Below are 20,708 nucleotides of genomic sequence, written 5' to 3'. Positions count from 1 at the left end.
GTATTTTTCTCCCCGTTAAGCACTTCCCCACCCTCCATAATGTTTATCATGTTGAAATTATGAAAATGTATTTCATGCACACACACACACCCGCACACAAAATTCTGTGCGTATTTGGACCATGACAGTTTCTGTTATTTTGGATTTGAAATAAAACAGAGAATGTGAGGTTAAAGTGCAGACGGTCTGCTTTATTTTGAGGGCGTTTACATCCATACTGGGTGAATCATGTAAGAATTACAGCCCTTTTACAGTGCACAGTCCCCACATTTTTATATATATTAAATATTTTTAATAACGGGAGTTCTTTGTCCTGAGCATTCAGAAGCTTTTTTTTGTTGCTTTCATCTCTCAGACAGCAAAGCCAACCCCGTGGACATCTTTGCGATCGGCTTTGAGGAAATGGTGGAGCTGAACGCCGGCAACATCGTGAGCGCCAGGTAGGAGTCCGGACCTCCTCTCGTAATGTTGTCAGCAAGCGGCTCTATATGAATCGAAAGCCTCCGTCCCTGTGAACGTTTTATCCGCCGGCTTTGGCCAAACCCAATAACACCTGGAAGTGGGCGCACGGGAGATGTTTTCCACAGAGCCGTAACTTTTATTTGAGCTCTTCGTGCGGGTAACCGGATCTCGAACCGCGTTTTATTACGGAGGCCTGAATCCAATATCCTCCGGCAGCACGACCAACCAGAAGCTCTGGGCCGCCGAGCTGCAGAAGAACATCTCCCGGGACCACAAGTACGTCCTGCTGGCCTCCGAGCAGCTAGTGGGCGTGTGCCTGTTCGTCTTCATCCGGCCGCAGCACGCCCCCTACATCCGGTACGTGTTCCCGCCGTTATTGATCCCGCGGCTCCGCCGTTACGCTGTTGGCCAGGTGTTCCCGTGTCGTTTCCCTCGCCCTCACCTGCCTGCGGGGTTATCCTGTTACGTTGGCATAATGCTCGGTGTGTTTCTACCGCACCTGCTGTTTCTCCACCCGACTTTCTCTGAAGGCTGAAACACGATCGTCTTTTGGCTCCTTCTCTAAATAAAAAAAAATAAAAAAAGTCGACGTAAGCCAGACTCTCTGTGGTTTACGGTTATTTGTGAGGTGTCGCTACAGTCCTTAAGCTGTTATAAGGCGAGTCATTCATCGTGATCTCGGGGGTTGTGTTTCACTCTTACGAGGACAGGCGATTGTGTTCAGTTATTAGTTTGAGAGTCACTTTTTTGGCTGAATAAGCGCTTCAGAAACAGACACCTCTTCAGATGAGTGGGGCAAATGGCTTCTATCCTTTTGGCAAGTTGACATTCTAAACCAGGGATCAGCCACTCGCGTCCCTCCAGGGCCAAGCGCTGCTGGTTTTCCACCCTCCCTGTGCCTGGGAGTTTAGGTGTGAAGACAGTCTGGCCAATCAGCACTAATTTCCCGGGAGAAAGGAAGAGAGCCTTACGGATTGTTTTTTTCCAGCGACGTCGCCGTGGACACTGTGAAGACCGGAATGGGCGGGGCCACCGGGAACAAAGGGGGCGTGGCCATCCGCATGCTGTTCCACACCACCAGCATCTGCTTCATCTGCTCCCACTTTGCCGCCGGCCAATCGCAGGTCAAGGAGAGGAACGACGACTACAACGAGATCACCCGCAGACTCAGCTTCCCCATGGTAACCGCGGAAATCTGCCTCATGAGTATTCCAACCCCCGCTCCATCCTCTTAATGATGTCACAGAGACATTCCCCTTGGTTCCAGGGGTGTGGTTGTCGATCTGTAGGCTCTCTGGGCTGTCTTTGAATACTTGGCAATAAATGTGTCGAGCCACTGCGTCTCATAATGAAATGCTGTGTCATCACAGCCTTTATTGCTGTGGTTTTTTTCAGCCCCTTTTAACAGATGTGTATCTGCACTTTTTCTGCTTGTGCCGTTTAATGCTTAACCCTGTAAGGTCACAAATATGTGATTAGTGTTCTTAACTGAGCATTATAATGCTGATGTCACTCAATCACTGATTGAAACCATGGAGTTCTAGAACACTGATTTAGAATTCTGAAAAAAAAAAAAAAACCTACTCTGAAAAAAGGTTCATTACTGTATGTAGCACTTCAATAGCAGTCAGACTTAAGAATACAGTAAAAATAAAATGCATTTGTAGTGTGCTGTGTTGTCCTGATAAATGCCCCTGTCGTGGAGGATACATCAGCACCTCTCCCCCATCGGCTGTGTGCTGTGATGTGACCCGCAGGGCCGCCTTCTGTACTCACATGACTACGTGTTCTGGTGCGGGGACTTCAACTACCGCATCAGCCTGCCCAACGAGGAGGTGAAGGAGCTGATCCGGCAGCAGAACTGGGACGCCCTGACGGCCGGGGACCAGCTGGTGGACCAGAAGAACGCCGGACACGTAAGTCCCCCCTCTCGCCTGGGGTCCCAAACCTCACTGTACCATACTCACTGACTTTACTGTCCCCCTGGTGTGCCGTCATATAGGTAACCCTTTAAAGGCCAGTCTATAGTCCAGCGACAGAGTGTCACTTGACTGAAATCGCAGAACATTCATGAGTGTTCTGTTGTCGCCAGGCGTAGACTTTGGTTGTTGTCCTCAGCAAAAGGTATTAACGTTCTCCAGTCACCCAGAGTATAAACCAAACGTCGCTGTGACCGGCAATATCCATTGGGATGTCGTAGGTCACAGCAACGCATTGTTGCTGGACTATAAACTTGTCTTAAACCTTTAATATTCTGCACGACTGTTCGGTAGCACACATCCTTGGCTTTTTTTCTTGGTGAGGACATTAAAGGTATGAGATTGTTCTTAACAACAAAAACGACATTCTAATGCTGATGTCACAATCACTACTGGTGACTGAAATCAATGGACTTCTAGAACACTGACTTTTTCAACAGAATTTTGAAAATAAACATTCCAAAAAACATACTCTTCAAAGGGTTAAAGGAAAAACCAGCAGCATTCATTTGTCTTTTGTTTGTCCAGGAGAGCCGCATTGAGATAGAAATCTTTCTCAAGAGCCAAGAGGCTGCAGCGCAGGCCAGCAACTGCACAGCACAGCACTATACCAAGAAAACAGCAACCATAAATCAATAGAGTCCCAATGACTATACAGGTCAAAAGCGCCATATTTGTCCCAGTAATATAATGCCGTGGAATGAACAGTGTAACTAGCAGAAGGTGTAATGCAGTGAAACGAATAAGACCAGCTCCAGTGAAATGGTGCTCACTGTTCCATGCTTGAGATACAGACGTCGCCCTGTCTGCTGCCCCTAGTAGTGTGGAGTTGTTTTGCGTGTCCTGTCCCCCTCACCTCTCCTCCCTGCACCCCGTCCCATCCCGCGGTGGTGTTACTGCGCCCCCCTCACCAGGTTTTCAGAGGGTTCATCGAGGGGAAGATCGATTTCCCTCCCACCTACAAGTACGACCTGTTCTCGGACGACTACGACACCAGCGAGAAGTGCCGGACCCCCGCCTGGACGGACCGTGTGCTCTGGAAGAGGAGGAAGTGGAATTTCGACAGATCCGGTGAGAGGCTGGGCGGAGGGGGTGGGGGCGGGGGCTGGAGAGGGGAGCGAGGCTGGTTTGAGGTTGATCTCCCAAGACTGCTAGCGCTGAATCTCCCGTGTTGTGCGTTTTTGTAGCTGAGGAGATGAACGTGGTGGCCGCCATTTCCAACGAAGACGGGAAGCAGCAGCACCCCTGGTGCCCCGGAGCCCTGAAGTACTACGGCCGGGCCGAGCTGAAGACCTCCGATCACAGGTACCTCCGGGGAATCCGTGGCCCATCGAAACCGAGCCACATCCCGAACCCTGGGGTTCCCCACGGCCCTGTATTAGGCCCCCTTATATTTGTATTGGGGCAGCCGATAGCCTAGTAGCTGAGGTACTTTACTGGGACCTATAAGGTGGGTGGGCAGTAAGATCTGTGCAGCTGTAAGCAAGGCTCCTAACCCCACATTGCTCCTGGGGGAATTGGCCCCTACTCGTTTTTAAACAACTGTAAGTTGGGTAAAAGTGTCCACTAAATAACTGGCGTACTGTAATGAAATTGGAGCGGTTTCGGGGTGTTTTGACGGGCCCTGCCGTTCCCCAGGCCGGTGGTGGCCATCATGGACGTGGACGTGCTGGAGGTGGACCCCGAGGCCCGGCACCAGGTGTACAAGGACGTGATCGCCCTGCAGGGCCCGCCCGACGGCACCGTGCTCGTGTCCCTCTGCGCCTCCGGCCAGGACGACTACTTCGACGACCCCCTGATCGACGAGCTGCTCGACAAGTTCGCCAGCTTCGGGGAGGTCATCCTCATCAGGTGACGCCAGTACAGAGTACAAAATGGAGGCTCGACTGCTGGGCTAACACCGTCAACAGCAGTGACTGACGTTGTCTGCTCTTTGTGCAGAACACCACTACACAAATGTCTACAACTGAATTCATGTCTGTATTCTAATATGGAGACATTTTAATCCGGCATGTACCAAACTGTAGGGGGTAGTATTATACAGACATTCTGTTGTAGTGGTTGAGGTCAGTCATGCGAGAGAATGAATACAGCCGAATATAAAACACTTGCCGCTGGTATTCACAGCAGATTGATTGATAATTTAACATTCATTGCACGAGTTACACTGTCTGCGGCTGATTTGATGGTTAATGAAACAATAATTCCGTATTTATATGTGTGCCAGACTACATTCGGGTGGCTCTGTGAGTGGTCGGTAACTCCGGTTGGTCAGTAGCGTCTGTGCAGCGGTCTGTGGATCTGTGACCCGTGTGTTTCCCTGGGCCAGGTTCGTGGAGGAGAAGATGTGGGTGACGTTCCGGGAGGGCTACTCGGCTCTGGCCGCTCTGTCGCTCAGCAGCGCCATTGTGAGTTTCCCCCTCTCAGCAGAACAAAGGAAAACCTCATATGGGTTTATAATGCCCATCGGTCCTGGCTGGGCTGTTAACAGGAAGCAGTTTTGTCTGTGTGCGTGACTACAAGGTCACTCACAGTAACGTCCAGTGTTAATTCAGCTCTAACAATATGTGCCCTGTAAAATTTGAATGTTTTACTGTACAGCTGTTATATAGCAGTAACAAGCAGAGACGGGTCCCTGGAAACACTCATTAACAGCAGGCCTGTATAACAGCCGTTGTTCCTAGAGTCTAGATGGTTTTGTGACCTGGAAGTGCAGTTTTGAATGTGAAGGCTGAGAAAGGAGCTTTGCATATGTGCTGCTGGCCATGAAAGAGGCAAATATGGACAGTCTCTTTGTGTGTGTGTGTGTGTGTGTGTGTGTGTGTGTGTGTGTGTTTGTCTGTGGGTCTGTGTCTGTGTCTGTGTGTGTGTGTGTGTGTGTGTTTGTCTGTTTGTCTGTGTGTGTGTCTGTGTGTCTGTGTGTGTGTGTGTGTGTGTGTGTGTGTGTGTGTGTGTGTGTGTGTGTGTGTGTGTTTGTCTGTTTGTCTGTGTGTGTGTCTGTGTGTGTGTCTGTGTGTGTCTGTGTGTGTCTGTGTGTCTGTGTGTGTGTGTGTGTGTGTGTGTGTGTGTGTGTGTGTGTGTGTGTGTGTGTGTGCGTGCACAGATACTGGGGAAGACCATAGATATCCGGTTGAAGAGCGCGGGCTGGATTAAGAGTCTGGAGGACGAGATGAGCGTGGAGCGGATCTGCACGGGAATCCCCTCCTCCGCCAGCTCCACCCTGCTGTCCGAGGACGCCGACCTGGCCGCCGACTACGACATGGAGGGTAGGGAACCAGGCAACCATCCCCATAGCAACAAACCGCCCATTCCGATTGTGACATGGAGGGTAGGGAACCAGACAACCGTCCCCATAGCAACAAACCGCCCATTCCGATTGTGACATGGAGGGTAGGGAACCAGACAACCGTCCCCATAGCAACAAACCGCCCATTCCGATTGTGACATGGATGGTAGGGAAGCAGACCCCCATCACCATGGCGCCAAAAGCGGTGCTGTAGTCCATGGGGCCTGTGCTAGAGGAATTGGAGAGACCGTATGGGTATGAAATGGACTAGAACAGGCATGTAGGAGGGTGTACAGTGTCAAAAAAATTAACATTCACAGAAATGGCATAAACAACTTTTTACAGTAACTTAACTTTACATTCTTATTAACTTATGAATGTTTGGCAGTATATTGGGTGAGATCTTGACAGATCGTGAAAAACGTAAATGAACAAACAAGGTTTTTTCAGGACCCCACCAAAATGGCGGATCTCAATATTGCATTAACGTTTGTTTGAGAGTGGTGATGTTCAGCTGCAGCACGCTTGTTTTGAGGGTGTTGAGCGGTGTGTGGTAGGTGTGTGGTCCGTCCCGGCTCCTGTACGGTTGTGAGCGGTTCTGTTCTGGCCCGGCAGGTGAGGTGGATGACTACAGTGCGGAGGTGGAGGAGATCCTGCCTCAGCACCTCCAGCCCGGGGCGGGACAGGGGCCCGGCACCTCCCCCATACCCTCCCCCAGGGGCAGCCCCTGCCCCTCCCCCACCCACGGGGAGCCTGGTCCCCCCACCCGGCCCAGCAGAGCCCCCCCTCGCACTGCTGGACCCCCGCAAGGTACACCAGTCACCTCCACTCCGAAAACTACCAATTTACCTATTTCACTGCATTGTGTTGAACTCCACTGCATTCTACTGCTCTCTACTGCTCTCCACTGCACTCTACTGCTCTTCACTGCACTCTACTGCTCTTCACTGCATTATACTGCTCTCCACTGCATTATACTGCTCTCCACTGCACTCCACTGCTCTCCACTGCACTCTACTCCATTCTACTGCACTCTACTGCACTCCACTGCATTCTACTGCATTATACTGCTCTCCACTGCACTCCACTGCTCTCCACTGCACTCCACTGCTCTCCACTGCACTCCACTGCACTCCACTGCTAATTCTAATTAACTGTGTTCTACTGCGTTCTGCATTATTTCATCTTATCTTATTTTTGCTTTGTTTTTTTGCATGAAAATAGGCTTAAGTCCCACTGCTTGTAGGAGAGAACTTGCAGGTAAAAATAAATAAATGAATAAGGTTTTGCCTACCACTACACAATTTTTGCTGTGATTGTCCTTTTGCAAGGAGAGACTGATGTTAACCGTGAGAGGGTGTATGACTTCAGTCCTCTGATAGTGGTGTAATGTGAGGTATTAGGTGCTGTGCTAGGCTCAGGCGTACGTGTCTGTGCGGTAGCTGTGTGTGTTTGGTGTGATGATCGTGGAGTGTTGCAGTCCTCAGAGTGTGGTAAAGTCTGAATCGGCGAGCTCCTTCCATCTGTCGACAGGTTCCCCTGTGGACCCCCAACCTGCCTCCTCTCAGAGCCTGGAGCCCAAACGCGCACCCCCGCCTCGACCCAACGCCCCCCCGGCCCGGCCTGCGCCCCCTCAGCGTCCACCCCCTCCCTCAGGTACGGCACTAAACCCCCCAAAGTTTCTATCGACACTACTGAGCCACGTTTTACCAAGCGAAGACCACTGGCTAAAGCCTCTCTGTGTTTGCTTTGTAATATGCCACTGTTGCCGGGCGGCTTAGAACGTTAAGAGCCTGGTGACGCCTGATGGGTCAGGCTGTCATTGTGCTTATTCCGGACCTGTGAAAGGAGTGTTGAGTAGCGCTGAGAGCAGTCTGGCACGGTGACAAGATCAACACCGTTGCACTCGTAGCTCCAAATGCGTGGAATCTGAACGCTGTGTTCAAACGCTGAATGGAGGAAAATAACAATGTTCTGACTCAGGCTCTTCAGAAGGGCTTGAACATTACATTTGAGGGGGGGGGCGGGGGGGGGGGGGGGTATTGGGGACAGTTTTATGTTGCTGTCAGTATGGTTTCCCGCACTCATGATGTAGATTTCCGTGCATTATTATTTTTCTTTATCGGTCCTTGAATTGGTGCGCCGCCGTATAGGCAAGAACAATAGATCTCATTTCAGCTTTTGTGGTGACAACAAAGGGGGAGGGGTGGTACTAACTGTATCGCCCAATACAACACCCCAATATTGGGGTGACCAGTTGAAGTTTTCCCAGAGTTGGGGAAACTCCCGGGTTCTGTGTCTATGGACATGGGTAGGTGACATAACTACCACCTTGTTTAGCCTGTTTCTGCTGAATAGGCCAGTTGTTTCAAATCACAGTTGCTTTCTGTGATTTGAAACACCCCACAACACTGACTCTGATTGGTGTGTGCCCAGTCATGTGACCCTGATTCTGTTCTTTTGCGTTTGAAGGCGGTAGAAGCCCCACGCCAGCTAGGAAAGACCTGGCAGGTAACGTTTGGGTGTGAAATGCGGCCTACCCCACGCTAAGGCTTCCTGCCCTGTGATTAGCAGTTGCTCTGTGCCCTGTGTTGTGGTTGTGAAGCTTGCTGTTCTTCCCTGCCCCCATTCTCTCCAGCGTCATTCACACCGGCGTACCCCACGGACATGCAGGAACATGCTAGCGCACTTACCGTTCAAGCACCATTATCACTGCCGCTGTTTATATCAGAGGCTAACGTGCTAATCCTGAATGCTAATCCACCGCTCGCTCGTCTGTCACTGGTGAAGGTGGTTTGTGTTTACCTGCTGAGTGAGTCCACTTCATTGCCTTTTGGGGAGTTTGTGTTGCATATTGAGTCTCGCCCTCATGTAATTCCCATGAAGCATAACACAGCCATTCAAAGACTGCAGCACATTCTGAAAAGAAAATATTGGTATATTAAAAACTCACATTTTCATTTCTAAAGCATACATACTCTAGGCAAGTGTAGGGCAGCATGACTGGGACCCAGAAGGTTGGTGGTTCACGCCCCAGTGTAGCCACAATAAGATCCGCTGAGCTGTTGGGCCCTTGAGCAAGGCCCTTAACCCCACATTGCCCCGGGGTCTAATCAACTGTAAGTCGCTGAGGATAAAAACGTCAGGTAAATAGCATGTCATGTCATTTGAAAATGTTACACATACTGGGTCCCTGATGAGTTAATTTGGGGTTGGAAAGCGCAGGGTTGATGTTGTAGACTTGTGCTTGTGTGTTTAGCTCCGATTCAATGCGTTACCCTGGTGTAAAATCCAGCTAGGGCCAGCTTGAAACTACCAGCTACCAGCTGTTTCAAAACATAGCTTGAGCTGGCCAAACCATGTTGAGCATGGAGCTGGTCTGAACTGGTCACCCAGCTACCAGCTGTTTCAAAACCTTGCTTGAGCTGTTTTTTTTTTTTTTTTTCATCAGGGTCGTGTACTTTTAAATGTGGCTTAGATCGTTTCCCTCTTGTCTGTTAGCATTAGCCAAGTAACTGTCGTTGATGACGCAGCACTTATTCTTTGTTCAGTAAAGGATCGTTGCTCTATCTGTCTGTTCACCTCCTCTCCTTCCGGTGTTTTCTTCACTGCTCTGTACGGAGGTGTTTTTGTTAGTATTGTGTGAGCAGGTGCGCTGGTTTTTTTTTTTTGTTCGGTCGGTTCTTTGGCTTTGTTTCCTCCCCCGGGTTACTGGCAGCTTTGAGGCTTTTGTGGTTGTCTGCTCTTGTTTTCGTGGTCGCCTTTCCTCTGTTGCATTCCAACGCTGTTACTCGCTTTCGCCCCCAAGACCCGGACGAGCCTCTGATCCCAGAGGTCTCCGTGAAAGAGCTGGAAGGTAATGACACCGAATCTGTCAGCGCCCTGAAATGAAACGGCCCACCCCCCCCTCCCCTCTGCCTTCCAATGAGCTGTCCCGGAGTGACCTTAGGACTTGTTTATAGGTTGAGCCGTAGGACGTTAGGCTGATTTGAGCCAATCAGAACGCTTAGATCTTGGGGACGAAAACCCCGATTGGCTCAAATCAGCGCGGTGCTGAGGACAACTCCTAGTAAGTGGTTTGTGGAGCCCCCATTCCATCGCTGGCTTGGTGTCGTGTGTACGGCTGTCTTCTGGCCTGTATGGTGCATCTAGACCCGACCTCATCCATGTTGTTTACACAGAACCCTCACGTGATTGGTTGTGGCTGTTTGTGTGGAGCTGGCGGTGTGTGTGTAGCAGGTAGGTGTGTGGGTAGTGAGGGACTCTCGCTACGCCCTGTTGTTAAAAAAAATAAAATAAATCATCCAAACACTCTTCTCCCGACGCTGTGTAGGGCAAAAGAGCCCCGGACTGTCCCGGCCCGACTTCGCAGGTGAGTGACAGAGTACACACAGACGGGGTTTGTTCCCGAATGAAAACCCAGGCGGGTGGAGTGTGTGTTTAGGCTGATGCGCAAACAAAGAGAGAGGGAGGGAGGGAGGGAGAGAGAAAATGAGAGACCGAGAAAGAGAGGGATAGCAATGAGAGACGCAGAGCAGAGACGGCGGGAGAGACTGAGAAAGAGAGGGGTAGAGGGAGATGGAGGAGAAGAGAGATGGAGAAAGACTGAGAAAGAGAAGTAGAGAAATGGAGGAGAACGAGAGATGGAGAAGAAGAAAGGACAAATGGAGAGAGAGGGATTGTGAGAGAGAGAGGGGGGAGAGAGAGAGAGGGATGTGAGAGAGGGAGAAGGAGAGAGATAGAGAGAGCAATGGTGAGAGGGAGAGTAAGAGGGATGGAGAGAGAGATAGAGGGAGAGAGAGCGCTCCCTGGCATCCAGGTGAAGGCAGCTGAAAGAGGAGGTGTCTCAGAGCCGGGCTCAGCGTCTCCCTGCGGGCGTCTCCTCCTCTCCTGGCAGGAGCGGCTGTGCTGCGGTGTGTGTGTGTGTGCGTGCGTGTGTGCGTGCGTGCGTGCGTGCGTGCGTGCGTGCGTGCGTGCGTGCGTGCGTGCGTGCAACGCGTCCGTCACCAGAGTGGCGTGGGAAAGCCGCGGAGTTGGCCGGGGGGCCGGGGCGGCGCTCCTCCTCCCCGCCCGGGGCGCCGGGCCCAGGCCTGCCCTCCCTGTGAAACAGGAGCCCGGCGTGGGGAGGTTACACCAGGGCAGAGCTTCTCACGGCCCCACAGTCTCCCCTCAGGGCCGCAGACCGTGTCCGGGGCGTCGTGGACGCACGTCTTCTTTCTAATAACCTCGCCGTGATATCGCGCCATACGGGGAGTATTTTCTGCATCCAGGCTCAGTTCCGCTGGAGGCCAGTAAAAGTGGGAAGTGAGGTTTTTATATTTTTATTCATCGATCAGCTGTCCACAAATAAAGCCCTTTTCCCGAAAGCAGCTTTTATGGGTTATCTGTCGATCCCTCTAATAACGGGTTGCGTCCCCCGACGAACTGCTTGTATTCACCCGTGCGAGACTTGGGACCGTACTCAAATATCACACGCTTCGTGACACTCAAATATCACACTTTTTGTTTTTTTCCCGGATCGGATCGGGCGTTTCACTGGAGGTGAAAGAGGAAATGGAAACGAGGGGGGGTGCAAAAACCAAACAATAAGCAGGAAATCATATTTTAGACCTAAAATCCTATTTCTCTCACTCGTTTCTGTAAATGAGGCAAACATTCTGGCGATGAGGTGAGACGGATTTGAAGATTTACCAATGGGGTCAGGATTTAACTTCTCAAGCGAACAGTGACTTAAAACAGGCTAATGTTGTGTACTTCAATAAAAAAATTAAAAAAGGCTAAAACACAGTTAAGATTGACATTTTTGCGGTGTGTGTTGGTTCGCTGACTCTGTCTGTGGTGTGTTGGGTCGCTGACTCTGTCTGTGGTGAGTTGGGTAGCTGACTCTGTCCGTGGTGTGTTGGGTCGCTGACTGTGTCTGTGGTGAGTTGGGTAGCTGACTCTGTCTGTGGTGAGTTGGGTAGCTGACTGTGTCTGTGGTGAGTTGGGTAGCTGACTGTGTCTGTGGTGTGTTTCAGGTCGAGGGCAGCCCACAGCCGGTCCACCAGGAGGAGCTCAGAGGCCGGTCAGTGACTACCTTTCTGACGATCTTCTGTTTACTGGCCAGATGTTCGGGTTACGTCTGGTTTTCTCTATATACCAGGGTGCCCAGCCCTCTTCCTGGAGAGCTACAATCCTGTAGATTTTCATTTCAACTCTTAATTCGGCAAATCCAGTTTGCCGAATCCTCCTCGTCAGCTCAGGAAGATTTCTAGCCCTGGAGTGAGATGTGCTTTGTGGGGGTTGGAGTGAAAACCTGCAGTGTCTCCGGGAACTGGGCTGAGCAGCCCTGCTCTATGCTATGCTATGCTACGCTACGCTATGCTATGCTATGGATGTCTTCAACCGTACCCATCCAGGCATACTCATCATCGCCCAGTGATTCAGCACACGCCAAGCCTCACAGGCAGAGACTGTGCTTTCAGTGTCGGAGATACAGAGCTGACTGTCTGGCCAGTCTGTGCCTATTGCTGGCACTCTCACTCTGTTCATCCGTCAGTCAACTCTTTAAGGTGTCAGTCACAGATAAGTGATGAGAACGTTCTTCACTTAACATTGCAGTGCTGATGTAACAATCACTCCTGGTAATTAAAAGGAATGGACTTCTAAAACACCGACCTGAAACATAAAAATAAACCCTTTTCGAGGGGTTGAAGATCAAGACACCCTCCACTCTGTGGATTATTTGTTTTTCTGCGCTGGTTGCATAAGTGCTATCGTGACTCAGGCGTACACCATCTGTTATGACTGTTTTGCTGAGAAACTGACTTGTTATTGTTTTGGTGCATTTTAAGTGGGAAGGATGGATATTCTCTGCTTGCAGTGCTGACAGCAGGCTTGTTTAATTAAACTGTCTTGGCCCACACAAATGGCATCAAATGATACTTAATTTTTCTGTTATGCAAAACATTGTTTTGCTTATCAAAGTTGCTTTCCAGTGTGCAGATGAATCGTAGAATAGTACAAGCACTACAAACAGCCTTTGAGGTATCAGTACATTGATGCATTTAATCTGGGTATTCTAGCTGCCAACTGTGGTATGCTAGTTTGGTCGTTGATTGTACTCTTCGAGGGTTCTGATTATCTGTATGTTACACGAGGACTCGGAACTGTACTGTTCTCTCGGGTCCTCTTAGCACTCATACTTGTGTTTGATCTGCACTTTGTTGTATGTCGCTCTGGATAAGAGCGTCTGCTAAATGCCATGTAATGTAATGTAATGTACTGTAATGTAATCTAGTATGTGTGAGTGCATTTCGGTTTCGATCTCTCTGACTGTGCCTGTGATGTTCTGCCGTCTCTGCAGAACATCCCCCCCCGCGCGGGGGTCATCAGCATCCCCCCTCAGTCCCGCCCCCCTCCTCCCGGTCACCCAGGGGCCCCGCGGCCCGTCCCAGACGTCCACCCGGGGGCCCCGAGGCCCATCGCTGAGACTCATCCCGGAGCCCCGCGACCCACCACAGGACCACAGGCCAAGCCCGCGGACCTGCCTCTCGGTCAGTTCTGATTGGACACACCGCTTTTACGTCTCATGCTCCAAGTCTTCATTGTTTAGGGCCCGACTCTTCAGAGTTTAGGGCCTGAGTCTTCTTCGTTCAGGGCCCGACTCTTCAGAGTTTAGGGCCCGATTCTTCAGAGTTCAGGGGCCCGACTCTTCAGAGTTCAGGGCCCGACTCTTCAGAGTTCAGAGGCCCGACTCTTCAGAGTTCAGGGGCCCGACTCTTCAGAGTTCAGGGGCCCGACTCTTCAGAGTTCAGGGCCCGACTCTTCAGAGTTCAGGGAGCCTGACGAGCAGGGCCTCTGCAGACGAGCTGTTCAGCTGAACTTTCCGCTGCTTCTCTGCTTTTGTGTTTCGACAGGCCCTGCGCAGCCACCACAGATGGCCCCCCCTCTACAGCCGCAAATGGCGTCTCCCATCCAGCCGCAAATGGCACCCCCGCTACAGCCCCAAATGGCGTCTCCCATCCAGCCGCAAATGGCAACCCCTCTACAGCCCCAAATGGCGTCTCCCATCCAGCCGCAAATGGCACCCCCGCTGCAGCCTCAGATGGCGTCTCCCATGCAGCCGCAGATGGCCACGCCCCTCCAGCCGCAGATGGCCACGCCCCTCCAGCCCCAGCCCGCGGCGGCAGCGCCCCTCCCTCAGCCCAATCCGGGCCTGGCCTCCCCGAAGCCTCCGCCTCGCAGTCGCTCCTCCCACGCCCTGCCTGAGCCCGCCCCTTCCTCTCAGGTCAGTCTCCCAGGGGTGGGGTGTCACACACAGGATAAACACGCGAAAGGCATGGTGGGAGTTGGAGTCCTGGTCCCCCCCAATTCATGAACTGTCTCAGAAAAAGGTGTGCTTTACCTAGAATCAGTTTTGCCCTTTGGCTAATAATGGATTGTGTTGTTGTGATATGGATACCTGATCTGAGATTAGAGATACTACTCTACTCTAAACACTATTACTAGTGTCAATGAATGAGCCTTGGACTACATGTCCCATCAGCCCCTTCCAGAATGGAGATGTCGCGCTTTACCTTTCAAATCCATGCCTAAGCCGTCTCCTCTCTGAAGTGTGCTCCCTGTACCTGTGGGTATGTGAGTGAGACAGTGGTTCTGAACGCCAGAAGCTCCCCATCAACCCCGCTGTTGCTGTCCAGTAAAGACAGAAAGTGGTCTTGAGCGCCAAACTCAACTCTTTCTGTGATTCAAATAATGAGAGACATAATGAAAAGAAGCTTGAATAATTCAGTGGAATAGATCTTCTCTCTTCCTGTTTTAAGGCTCTTCCCTCCTTCTTAGGGTAGCTCCTGTATTTGATGGTTTAAAAGCCCCTCTTTGCCCGGTGTTCCTCCTGAATTTCAAATGCACAAAATGTCCCCTTCCCCACTGCTGTTTCCTGATTGATGCCTGTCTCTTTCTCTCGCAAGCAGGAGCAATCGTCAGGGTGACAGGTATTTAAGACCCTTTCAGTCTTAATCTTATCTCCATAGCTCTCCCATTTAGTCACAATGTATGAATCCTCCCATACATTGGGCTCATTTGTATATTTTAGTTTATTTTTTATTTTATTTTCCTCTCTCCATATTCATAAGGTGGGAGTTTGTTTTCAGTATGGCATATTTTTTTTCTTTTCTTTTTTGTTGCGATCATATATTTGTGTGAGACTTTTTTCTTATAACTTTTATTATAAGAAAAAATACTCATTTAAACACCAGCCTAAATTAATGTGATCGTCCATGGTTCCATAGACTTGGCCTACACACTTGAGCAATGGGAGTGAGTAGTGGATCCTTGTGCTTTTTTTGAATTAGCAATGTTTGGTTAGTGTGAAGAGTTGTAGTCTTTAGTGTGAAGAGTTGTAGTCTGCGTCTAATGTGTCTAAAGTCTAATCTGATGAAATTGGGGGCTGTTTATATTTCATTATGAGGTAGAGTGGTCTGCTGAGTGTCTAGGTTTGAGCGCCATAAAGAAACAAAACTGGTTATTTATCAGAGGTGTCATTATAAAATAGCTGTTTGATTGTCTCTAACCCTTTCAAGCGTACAAAGACAGGACCATACATATCTCTAACCAAACTCCAGGTTTCACAATGCTCTGTTCTACACAGGATGATGTTCTGTTTAACGCTGTATCCTCCTGAGACCGGGAGCGTCACGCCCGTGTTTCCGTGTGTCTGGAGCAGGACCGTGTCGAGTCTTCTGTTTGCAGACACTCATTACCACAGCCACGGTGGTGGCCTTTTGTTCTGCTCAGAACTGGTCCTCAAGGCTAACTGCCAAACTGCCTGGCATAGTTATTTATACAGATAGGGGCACGCTCAATCCCTGTTTAATTAGCAATGTGCGTAGCGAGCTATTTACAGCCGTGTTTCTGCAGCCAATTCAGCAGAGTCTAGACATCTGTGGCATGCTTTTCGACACTTTTCCAAGCTTGTCTGGCACATTAGAACTGATGAAATACTCTCAAACACGTGCAAGCCCCCCCACATTCTGGTCCTTTTTGGTTGGCTCAGTTGCACCAGGCAAGATCGATCGAGAACAGAAAAAAAATATTTTAAGCCGAAACAATCGTGTTACTGACCCCGGTCTGCAGCACACAAGCCAGGCTTGCACCACAGGACGTTTCCTAAGCTGCTTTGGCAGGCAGAGCCCAGGTGTCTGATCCACCAACGGGGGCCGCTAGAGAGCAATGAAACGCAAGCCCCCCCCCGAACCCTCCTGTCCCAGGGGGGCAGCCGGCACGGTCCTCATCCGTACACTCCAACCACAGCACTGCCCCAGCAGGACAAACCTCCCAGCAGCTTCCAAACTGGGATTTTTAAAACCTTGCTGGCCTGTAATAATTCTGAGACTGATTAGACTGAGCAGAGTCTTTCAACTTCAAGGGTGGAAAGTAAAGCAGCCCACGCAAGCAAGAGCGTAGGTTGCATAGCCTGTGAATACAGAGTCATCTGGAACCCAGGATAATTGATCAAGGGCACATTTATTTGCAGTTATTATGCACTAAAAGTACTGTTTATGTCAAGGTTTTACATTGGTGTGTGTGGGATCATTTGTATACAACCTTCCTGGCTTTTGTCTTGCAGTCTCTTTAAAGGCAAACATTTGGCTGACAAACATTAACATTATAAGATGACTTGCTCTGCTAGTCAGCATTATAGAATGCTTTTACAGGTGCCTGTTGGCAAGCTGGCAGGCTAACTGTCACATAATGTAAAACAGGTTTTCATGATGACACCGCACTTTTACCAGAGTATCTCTGACTGTTCTGCCTACAAATTCATAGGCAGCTAAAACAACTTTTATGCCCGGTCATTGTCTCTGGAGCTGAATTAGTCTGTTGTGTTATTAGTATCTCTCCATTGTTATTTGCAAGCACATTTCATGGCATTGTGTACATGCATGATTACACGTGTACATGTCTGTTGTATGTAGTGTGTTGGCGGAAAGCGTTAATGAGGCATTATCTGCACACGGGAAATGGTTTCACCACCCCTCTGGGACATGAATGGACACGCGTGCCAGGGGGTTGGTCTCTGAGATTGTCGTTTAGATCATTACTGTGATTGTCTTGCTGACGTCCTGTGTTTTGTTCTCTCGCGGCAGGTGAACGGTGTGAACGGATTCCAAAGAGAAGCACAAGAGATAGACGACCCCTTCGACCCCCTCAGTTCCGCCTCCTGGCTCACCACCCAATCCCTGACCCGAAGCTGCTCCCTCCGCCACGCCCCCGCCCCGCCCCCTGCGGCCCTGTCCGCGCCACTCTCCCTAAACTCCGCCCCCATGCCCGCCTTCCCCGGAGGCTCCGCCCGGCTCCTGCCCCCAGTGCCCTCGCGTAGCCAATCGCAGGAGGCCCTGCGAGCCTCGCCCAACCTCTCCTTGTCCGACGGCCAATCGTCGGGCGGCGCCAACCCGCTCGGCCCCGCCCAGCGCCGCCCGCTCACGCCCGACTTTCACCCCCAGCTTCACGCGCCCGCCCCCAAGCCCCGCCTCCAACGCGCCGCGTCGGACGTCCCGCACCCCGCCCCCAGGCTGGCCCCGCCCCCGGCGCCGGGGAAACGCGCCCCGCAGTGGGTGACGTTTGAGCAAGACTCCCCCGCCCCGCGGAGTTCTAACCCTGCCGCGCAAAAAAGCCCCTTCCTGCCAATCACTGCCTCGAACTCCGCCCCCGCTCCCCCGCAGACCCTGTTCCCCGGCCCTGGGTTCGACGCGGACGGCTGGGGGGCCGCACCCACCTCCGCATTCCCCGGAGTCCCCCCTCCTGTCCCCCTGAGGACTAACTCTGGCAACCCGCAGATCCCCATGAGACCAAGCAGCAGCTCTCTAGCCTCTAAGGAGTTCACCGAGAGATAGAATTATTAAATAAAAAGGTTTAATGTATCATTTATTGTAGAAATATGGAGAAGTATAATAAATGTATGTGTATGTATGGTACGTATAAAACAGCAACAGTACATAATGCGCGTGTACCCTCACACGGAATCACACGTAAGAAACGTATTCTTGTTCGACCAGGCTAGAGGTGCACACGTTTACTCCGCTTGGTGTCAAAAGACTGGTAGTTCGGTACGTCCATGTGGAATCACGATGTTTTGTTCTCGTTTGTTTTCTTGTATCCGTGTTCTGATATCTGTTGGCTATTTCTCTGGCAGGAGATGTGTGCCTGTGGTCTGTACGTGCGCACAAATGTATGTTAAACTTGTGCAATATTTTAGCTGGTGTCGCTGGCCACGAGCTACCGGTCCCCAGAGCCACTCTGTAACTGATATTCTACACCGATTCAGTGTCTGGATTTTGATGGCGTCACATCACTAATATGCACATTTAAACAGAATGCACCCGGTATGCCATTATGGGAAATTAAGGGGATAATGACATCAATTGCAGGCTAAAGCATGCAGGTCAGGTGACAGACCATAGAAACTGGAATAGTTTATTTACGATCTCAAGGACTGAGATTTTTGCGACGGCGTTTCCCCTTTCCTGCGAGGCTGTGTAGCGGTTTGATTGTGTTCTGTTCCATTCCGTTCCGTATCGGCGGCAGCAAGCATTGGTTCATTTTCCTTTTCTTCCCCCCCCCCCGACCCCCTTTCAGTTGTGAATGTACAAAGCATCATTAGTAGTATCTGGCTCCTTTTTCAGACCATACTTGAAATGTTGTGTGATTTATCATGGTGTATGCGTATCATACAGGGCATTTTAGTGGGGTGGTGACCTCTGCGTACAGATCATCGCATCCACTGTCAAAGAAAGAGGCTTCCATTCCCTTTGCATATCTGACCCTCTTATGGTTCAGGAGTAATACTGGAATTATGTATAGTAGATTATATATACAGTATATAATGCAGTATATGCATACATAGTGTCTTATGTATATTTTGACAGGATGTGTGAATTGGAAACAAGTTACTCTGCTGTGGACCTGATGCATGCTTGCTATATGTATGCATATGTATAGACATACATACACATACACGTGCATATGCCACCACCTGTATTTTATCCAAAGCAGCCCTGTTTGCGATGAATGTGATGTGCTTTTGTTGCATTTTGACGGGAGCTTCGGAGACGGCGTGAGCAGAGAGTTTGATTTATTTTATTTTTTTCGTGAGGGTGCTTTTTCCGTGCAGCTCAGTGCGCTGTATTTGCTTTTGGAATCTTCGTTGTAGTTTCTTTTCTTTTTTTAAGAAAGGTATTCTAAATTAAATATATTTATTATACTGTAGTTGAGAGGTACCGTGCTGTGGTAAGAATTTAATGTTGACCACTATGTTTTGTGTGTTGTTTGGGGAATTCAAGTAGTTTTAGCAGTCTGTCCGAGCTGCTCTGTCTTGGGCTGATGGCAGTTGTGCTTCGCGATAGCCACATCCAGATTAGCAGTCTAACGGGCACCGCACACTTTTATTAACAGGACAGAAACAGAGAGTCTGGAACACCCAACGTTGTAGATATTTTTGCTTCAGGAACCCCAGATTATGATAATAATCTTAATGTAAGAAAACAAACCGCAAATATCTTGTTACTCCATGGAGGAGAGCCGGGAGAGTGGTTCTTAATGCGGCCTTTCTGTTCTTAGCGGGTCAGCGCATATTTCAGTGTCGGGCTCTTGTTACTGTAGTGATGTTGGGGAGCTAGGGTATCGCTATTACAGGTTCGCATAGTACGCCGTTACGTCAGGTTTGCTGACGTGTGTTACGGGCTGGCGCAAACACTGCCGCAGTGTGCGTGAGAAGCTTTGCAATGACCAAATCGCTGTCGGTAGCGATTTATTTTGTACTTTTCTGAATATTGCGGTGCACTTCATTCATTTCTCAAATGTTTCGTGGTTAAGTAATCCTACCCAAGGGCAGATTGTTCAGTGGTTCATTTCCCATTGCTTTCCCCCAAACATTAAGTGTTTGGAGAAGTATTGTACTGTACTGGCCTGTTATTCTACTTCTCCACTCGTCCACTTGCATTGGAATTGAAAGGAAAGTGGTGATTTAAACAAGTGTTCATTATGCCATTCATTTTATGTGGAATATCAACGTGGTGATGTCAGAAAAAACCGGTGACGTCAAGTATTGTAATTCTACTGTCCTTCCTGCTAGTCTCTATCTATCTCTCTCGGTATTGAGTTTACAGTCCCCAAAAATAGAAGCGTTTTAAAGCAACCAATTGGGTGGTGTACTGCAAAGAAAATGAATAACGCTTAGGGGGTAAGTGTTGCAATGGAAAGGACCATTTAAGACTGGCACTGAATTCTGCCATCGTGTTTGCCACGATAACACTGAAAGGCTTGGTAATCCGATAATGTGAATATTGATCACGGTAAAATTATTTTACCAATGTTTCTCTCATTTTCGTCCGATATTTTTCACTTTTATTAATATTCTTGATATCATTGCAGTCCGAATCTTGATTAAAATACTATTTACTCTAGACATATCTTTTCTTTTCCTGCTTTGGTTGTTGGTGATGGCTAACCACTATAGGCCTAATACATGCAGTTGAACTCCGTGCAGTAGATCTCAAAAACATTACATTTAGAAGACGAGCGCTTACGAATCTGTGGTGTTATGTATGAGACAGAATTTTATAGTAAACAAACCGACTCCTTTTGTGAGATTTGTGTCCCTTTATTATTGTAAAACCATATAGAGACGCTATTCTGTGTTGTTGACCATGCTCTGTATGTATTTAACGAATCAGAAAACTGAAATTCATGTTATAGTATTTAAGATCCCATGATTGCGTGCACAGCTTCAGAAACGGCACATTCATGGTTGAAGCAATTGGTGTTGTATGTATGCAATAATAAATGTAAATCAACCAGAGATACATTGCCTCTGCCTATTTTGTTCCCTTGTGGTATTCAAGAACGTGGATTGGACTACCCATTCATCCTAGGTATAATTATCACAGTATCTTGGAATCATGAAACGGTATACCAACAACATTGATACAGAATAACAAAAA

The 20,708-nt window shown here is 49.4% G+C and overlaps 1 protein-coding gene across 1 annotated transcript in view; it reads left to right on the top strand.

The window, feature by feature from the left end:
* synj1 (synaptojanin 1) overlaps positions 1-20,566 on the top strand; it is a 42,835-nt gene extending 22,269 nt beyond the window's left edge. The window contains exons 15-31 of the mRNA XM_061247844.1: positions 356-440; positions 679-819; positions 1,451-1,643; positions 2,220-2,378; positions 3,356-3,512; positions 3,629-3,746; positions 4,080-4,292; positions 4,771-4,849; positions 5,545-5,707; positions 6,343-6,537; positions 7,261-7,383; positions 8,200-8,238; positions 10,061-10,099; positions 11,745-11,791; positions 13,073-13,262; positions 13,626-13,996; positions 16,857-20,566. Coding sequence (XP_061103828.1) covers positions 356-440; positions 679-819; positions 1,451-1,643; positions 2,220-2,378; positions 3,356-3,512; positions 3,629-3,746; positions 4,080-4,292; positions 4,771-4,849; positions 5,545-5,707; positions 6,343-6,537; positions 7,261-7,383; positions 8,200-8,238; positions 10,061-10,099; positions 11,745-11,791; positions 13,073-13,262; positions 13,626-13,996; positions 16,857-17,603 — 3,059 coding nt within the window. The 3' untranslated portion in view covers positions 17,604-20,566. The remainder of the gene's footprint in view (positions 1-355; positions 441-678; positions 820-1,450; positions 1,644-2,219; positions 2,379-3,355; positions 3,513-3,628; positions 3,747-4,079; positions 4,293-4,770; positions 4,850-5,544; positions 5,708-6,342; positions 6,538-7,260; positions 7,384-8,199; positions 8,239-10,060; positions 10,100-11,744; positions 11,792-13,072; positions 13,263-13,625; positions 13,997-16,856) is intronic.
* The last annotated feature ends 142 nt before the right edge of the window (positions 20,567-20,708 follow it).

The sequence above is a fragment of the Conger conger genome, chromosome 7 (genome assembly GCF_963514075.1).
Source record: "Conger conger chromosome 7, fConCon1.1, whole genome shotgun sequence".
Classification (NCBI taxonomy): Eukaryota; Metazoa; Chordata; class Actinopteri; order Anguilliformes; family Congridae; genus Conger; species Conger conger.
This window is presented reverse-complemented; position numbering and strand designations above follow the sequence as displayed.